Source organism: Cariama cristata, unplaced genomic scaffold (genome assembly GCF_000690535.1).
Source record: "Cariama cristata isolate BGI_N322 unplaced genomic scaffold, ASM69053v1 scaffold31545, whole genome shotgun sequence".
Classification (NCBI taxonomy): Eukaryota; Metazoa; Chordata; class Aves; order Cariamiformes; family Cariamidae; genus Cariama; species Cariama cristata.
Genome location: NW_009619741.1, coordinates 1 through 6,150, shown reverse-complemented (window position 1 = coordinate 6,150; position 6,150 = coordinate 1). Strand labels below are relative to the sequence as shown.

At 56.9% G+C, this 6,150-nt stretch overlaps 1 protein-coding gene across 1 annotated transcript; it reads right to left on the bottom strand.

Moving 5' to 3' along the window:
• Positions 1-3,611: 3,611 nt before the first annotated feature.
• Positions 3,612-6,143, bottom strand: PPAPDC2 (phosphatidic acid phosphatase type 2 domain containing 2; the record flags this gene model as incomplete). Its single annotated transcript, XM_009701367.1, has 2 exons — positions 3,612-3,982; positions 5,918-6,143. Coding segments are annotated over 2 exons (597 nt in total), but the record flags the coding sequence as incomplete, so codon positions are not given.
• Positions 6,144-6,150: the final 7 nt, after the last annotated feature.

Here is a 6,150-nt window from a genome sequence, read left to right as displayed (position 1 = left end):
CCAGAGCCCCCCGATGTCCCCGGTCCTCTCAAAGCAGACGGGCTCCAGCCCCTCTTGCAGGCAGGCTTTGATGGCGCACAGCCCACTGCTGCCTCCTCCAATGATGGCCACCTTCTTCGCCATGCTGCCCTCCACCACTGGGTCTGTGCCTGGGATCAGTGCCGGAGAGTGGGACTGAGGGGTGAAGGGTGCAGCCGTCTAAAATCTTGGCCCTGTGCACCAAAGAGATCCCAAGCTGACAGGCAGCCCCCCAAAAGTTTGTCTGGGGCTGTGAGGCAACTGCTACCCCCACCCCGGCAGGGGAGTTTCACTCCATCGCAGCGTGGCCTCTGGGCACCATGCGGAGAAATGCTGCCGAGTGCCAGGGAGCCTTGAACTCTCCCTGCCCACGCCAAGTCCTGGTGACGGATGCGCACCAGAGTGCCGTGCCCTGCCGCGGGGACTGATGGCTCCCTCCCAGGTGGGCAATGGCCCCTCCGCCTGCCCTTTGCCCTCTCCCTTCCCCAGGGAGATGCCCACCGTGCCGCCCCAGTGCCCGCTGCGTGCCGGCAGCCCGTGAGGAGGCCCTCAACCGACCTGCAGCCGTGGGGGCCGAAGCCCAGGGCAGGCCGGCGGGCAGGCAGGGAGCCGTGCGAGGGTCTCTGCTGGGTTGCCCTGACCCATGACGCCAGACGATGGCCTGGTTTTATGGTGCGCAGCGGCAGTGAGCAGGGCCTCCCCCTCCGTCACTCCTCCCACGGGGCCGCAGAGAGGAAGCCAGCGCCCGGCTGGTTCCCGGTTGTCTGCTCCGCTTTTCCGGCAGCGGTTCTCACCACAGCCTGGGATACCGGGCTAAGGAGCCTTCCCAGGCACCTTGCCGGGCACCCACATGTGGGGACACTGTAGGAGAGGCAGAGACGCAGCCGGTCCCCGTGGTGTGCATGCCGTGTAAACAGATGCTGCCCTGAACTTTTACCTCTGGGCTTATCAGTATCAGCCCAAGCTTATTTATGCTGGTGCCCGGGGGCACACGTGGCTCCGGCTGCTCTGGTGGCACCTGGCACCGCATTGCTCATGTCCCCTGTGCCCCTGGGCCGGGCATGTCAGCACAGTGTCCCCATAGCCATGGGGCTCACTCCTGGGCCATCAGAGTCCCAGGACCAGTGGGACCCCGGTGCGAGGAGCACCGTGCTGCTGGGGTGTCGCTGGTGCTGGTGTGGTGGGACCAGTTAGGAAAAGGCTGTCCCTGGCAGCAGGGGGGACAGACCAGGTGGCTCGGGAGCACACCGCTGGCTCCCAGCACACTCGCAGCCGGGCAGCCCCTGGGGACAGCGGGGGAAATTTGCTTTCCTGCGTCCGGGGAGCTTCACCCCAAAGCTGAGCAAGGGACAGGGCTGCAGAGGGGCCAAGCTCTGCAGCTGAAATGGTTTTAACCTTCCAAAACTCATAGTGTGTTTGCAGTAAGTGTAATAAAGCTCTTTCTGTCCCTGGCTGTTGGCAAGCGCTGATCTCTGCCTAGGCAGAGATGCCAAGCTGCCAACCCATGCTCTGTGCCTGCCTGTCAAAAAGCATTGAAAGCATCTCTTACCAGGCAAGGGGATCGGCAGGAGGATGGTGAGGAGGCAGCACTGGCAATGCTACCCTCCCTGCTCCGCTTTCAGCTGGCTTCTGGCTCTTTTGCAAGCTCTGCAGGGACTGCCCAAGGGTGAGAGGTACAGGCGATTTCTCCCAGCTCTCAATCCCACAACCGTGCTGTGAAATCTTTGTGCAGGTTGCCTTCGAATTTGCCCTTCTCCCTTGGCAGCTACAAGAGGTTGCACAGCCCTGGACTTTGCCCCTACTGTGCTTGGGCTCATGGTCCAGCCGAACCTCGCCATCAGGCACAGGGGAGTGCACCAGGATCAAGCCATGGCATTTTAATCAAGACCAGCTTGTTGATGTCCATGGGAAGGCCACAGTCCCCCATGCCCGGCAAGCACCCAGGACGTACAGCGTGGTGGGCAGTGCCCGCAGCCACGTCTGCTCAGGGCTTCCGCAGCAGGCAGAGGTGCCGTGGGACAAGCCGAGCAGAAAGCACCAGCCTTCTCCTTCCTATCAGCGGGCTGGCACTCCTGCTTGGGAGGAGCAGTGACAAGCCCAAGAGGAGATGAAAGGTCTTGCTGGTGGAGGTGGGGAGAAACAGAGCAGAGGTGAGAGGGTAGCAGGGTCCTGGGGAAACCTTGTCATCTCAAGTGCTTTAATTTCAGCCCCTGTATAACTTGACAGTGGATGACAGAGAGGGGGTGCTTGTACCAGCAGCCTTCAGGCTGTTCCTGCACATTTCACCCAGGGGAACAGCAGACTTAAACACTGCCTGGTTTTAATACAACTTAAGCCATGCTTTCCAGGGCCTGAGTGCACTAATAGACCTTAATGGCCATGCCAAGCCTCACCTGGGCCCAATCACCCCCACCCACATGCCGGAGGAGCACTATTTAAGCTCAGTCCAGAGCCCTCACTCCCTGCTAGGCTATGGTCCCTGTTGATGGGGATTCTGTGCTTTTCTGGCTTGGTCTCAGCCTGGGCTCATTACAGAGGCTCCTCACGGTCCCCTCCTGCCAGGGACAAGCAGTCCTCTATGAAAAACAGCCTGCCAGGGCCAATGGTGCCAGGGTAGGAGAGCCAGCCTGCCCAGAGCATGGGGAGCTGTGGTGGTGGTTGGCAGAGCCAGGGCCTCTTGCTGCAGGAGGTGCAGGTAAGGCTCAGCTCTGGGGCTGCCCAGCAGCCTGGGGGTGGGTGTATTGCTGTCTGCTGGGCTCCGCAGTATGTGCTCAGTGGTGCTGGTAATGTGCTGAGAAACAGGGATTGCTGTGAATGCACTGTACCCCCTGGGAGACTGAAAATCCTGTGGAGAGGAAAAGGAGCTGTGATGCTCTGCACAAGGGCTTCGGGAGGAGCAGGCTGCTGCTGGGAGCTGCTTACCTGCTGTCTTGGAGATGGTATGGATGGATGCACCACCCTTTCCCCAGGGCACTGGGAGCCAGGTGTCTGTGTCCTCATTGCTTAAGATCTGGCCTTGGTACAGTACTTAAATTGAGAGCAACAGGGAAGAGATGCGTTCCTTAGGAAGGCAGAGCTCTTTATAAACCTGAGGACAGGCCCCAGTGAGGCCCCTCCAGGCACACATTATGGAGCAAGCTGTGCAGGGCATACTCAACAACAGCAACACAATCAGTGTATTTACAGCATACAGATACATGGGTGATTGCAGAGAAATATCTGCAAAGCCACAGCTACCACATAGACCACAGGTTAATGCAGCAAGTGCCCAGCAAGAGCATGCAGATTCACAGTATCAGCAGTGAGCTGCCAGACGAATGTGCTGAGCCCTCCCCGGGCTCTGCAGGGACTGGTTCATGGGAGAACAGTCAGTGCAGCTGCTTGGCCAGTGCATGCCCTGCCCGACAGCCCATCAGGAGGGCAAGACAGCACCAAATATCTAGGTGCGAGCTGAGGAGCCTGCAGCACCACTAGTGTTGAAGTCTTGGCTGGATAGATGGGGTCCAGGATATGAGTTCAAGTCCCAGTATCCCCTCCCTGTGCGTGCTTAGAAAACCAGGTGCACGCCTTCTCCTTTGGGAGGGACCCAGCCATCAATGGTTCCAGAGTGCAAAGAGGGCAGGTGCGCTGAGCGGGGACAGCCAGCAGTACTCCACCACGCTGTACAGCGCGTAGCCCAGCAGCAAACCAAAGAGCACATCTGTCATGTTGTGCCTGCCCAGCATGACCCTTGAAACACTGACGATGAGAGCCCAGAGCACCACGAGGACCCGCAGCGGGACGGCGAGCACCAAGTGGCGCAGAATGAAGCGACAGACCAGGGCAGCTCTGGTGGCGTGGCCCGATGGAAAGGAGTACTTGTCCACCGAGATGGTGACGAACATGTCCATCTTGTTGTGGGTGGGCCGCCGCCGCTTGACGAGCCCTTTCACCACTGCCACCAGCACGAGATCCAGCAGCAATGCTAGAAGACAGTAACATTGAGTGAGCAAGGTTTGGGTTTTGTGGTTTTTGTTTGTGGTGTGTTTGTTTTTTTTTTTTTCCCCTCCATGGAAAACAAGGCAAGAATCAAAGCAAAGCCATTAGCTAAGAAAGCACTTGGATACCAAAATCTGCTAAGAGAAGGCAGTATTCCCCATGGCTACAATACCCAGGCAGGGAAAGCATGGCACTCATCCAGCACTTGGCCTTCTTCAGCATGAGCACATCTTCAGTCTCTGCTCTTGCTGCGCACAGCCCTCGTGCAACGCCAGACCCTCTGCCTGGCTTGCACCCAAAGGCTTTTCTTTCTGTGTAGAAACTGATCTTGCCATGACTCCGGACTCAAACTGACCCTTAATCTGAAGGCAACAGAGGGGTTAATATTCCCCACAACTCCCTTCCTGACAGCCTGTGCTGACTCAGCATTGCTTTGCCTACCTGTGCGGCTGGGGGTCAAAGTGACCCTGGTGAATGACCAACCCACTTTAACCACTCCTCGGTGTGAGGAGCTCTGAGCTTGTGTGGTGCCAGGGCTCCTGTGGTCTGGCTTCTCCCTGCTGCTGGGGGGATTAAGGCCAGAAAGTTAACCATGCTTTGTTTTCAAGAGCTGAATGAAGGATGATTTAAATAATGGTGGCTTGCCCCCAGAGAGCTAAAGGTGGTTGTGTGGTAGAAGTCAGAGGTGAAGCACCTGTGAAAAGTCTTTAGCCAGTATTTGGCAAGAGCAGCTTCTCATTTTGGGGCACAGGGTGCTTTCTCCATCCCCATTAGCTCAGCTAGCGTGGCGCTCGCAGCCAGGGCTACTTCTTCCAAGGAAGCCTTGTGAGAGACCAACTTCTGCTTGTCCTAAGGCTTGTTTCTGGACACCAAATCTTTCAGTCACTTCAGTTCATTCCCTTTGGTTAATCATTTAAGAACAAATATTTTTTTTCCACATCTACTAAATCTACTTCAATTGCTTTTTCTCTATTTACATGTGGTTTGGGAGAGTCAGCTTGAACATTAGCAAACGCTCCTTCCCCACGTGGGTGCTGCAACCCTGGGTCAGGGTCCCAGAGAGGTGGGTGGCTCAGGCCCAGAGCGTTGAGGGCCGGACCAGGCCCTGGTGCTGGGACAGACCTTCTCGGAGCTGAGGTTGGAGACCTCCAGGACCCTTCCCACAGCTCTGCTGTGGGACTGTAATTTAACCATGTGCTGCTAGATGAAAGAGATACACTAAACCATGTTTCCCACCAAAGCAAATATCAATTCAAATGATAAGTGTAAGACACCAATTATTTATAACTTGATAATAATAAAAAAGTAAGAACTAGGAACCTGAAAAGTTCTGTTGCTCTGGAGCTAATACAGTTTCTAAATGAGCAAAATGAAGCATCTAAGTATACCTACCAGGACAGGATGCTAGGAGGGGAATATTACACCACACAAGATTAAAACGCATGCTTAAACCAAGTTTTCTCACTGCCTGATCCAGATCAATCCACGCGGGTACTGCCTGCACAGAGCCCAAGCGTGCGGATGTCTGTGTGCTAAGAGCAGCTTTTCAGGGAACGGGCTGGTGTCTCAACGGTAGGCAGCTGTGCCTGGAATGTGCTCTTCTGGTAAGCTGAAGAACTAAAAGAGACTTCAGCTCCCTGAAAGTTTTGTGCAACTGCAGGAGCAGTTTAGCTGTCAGGAGTTTCACTGTGTGTGGCTGGGGCTGTGACAGACGAGCCATACCCACGCCACCGTGCCCTCCTGCTGCAGACTTACTCGCTCTGGTACCAGGCACCCCAAGGAGTCTGCACCAGTTACTCAAAATCAGCTGGCTCCCTGGGGGCTGCAGGAGACTGAGGTCTACTCGGCTCTGTCCCATCCTCCCCCCTCGGCTGCAGCCAGCCCCTGCCCGCAGAGCCCTTTGGTGAGCCCCCCGCCTCACCGAAAAGCAGGTTGAGCAGCACCTCCCTGGCCGCTGAGCTGTCGCTCTGGCAGAGCCCGTAGAAGGTGCCAAGCAGCCAGGGGACACCGTGCCCCGAAACCTCGATGACCTTCATGAGGGGACGTGCGCTGCCCCAGGCCGAGCCCTCTTCAGCGCAGACGCCCAGGCGCTTGGAGGCCCAGAGGTCGATGGCGAGGAGGGAGCTGAGGGCGATGCCCAGGAAGGAGGGGTTC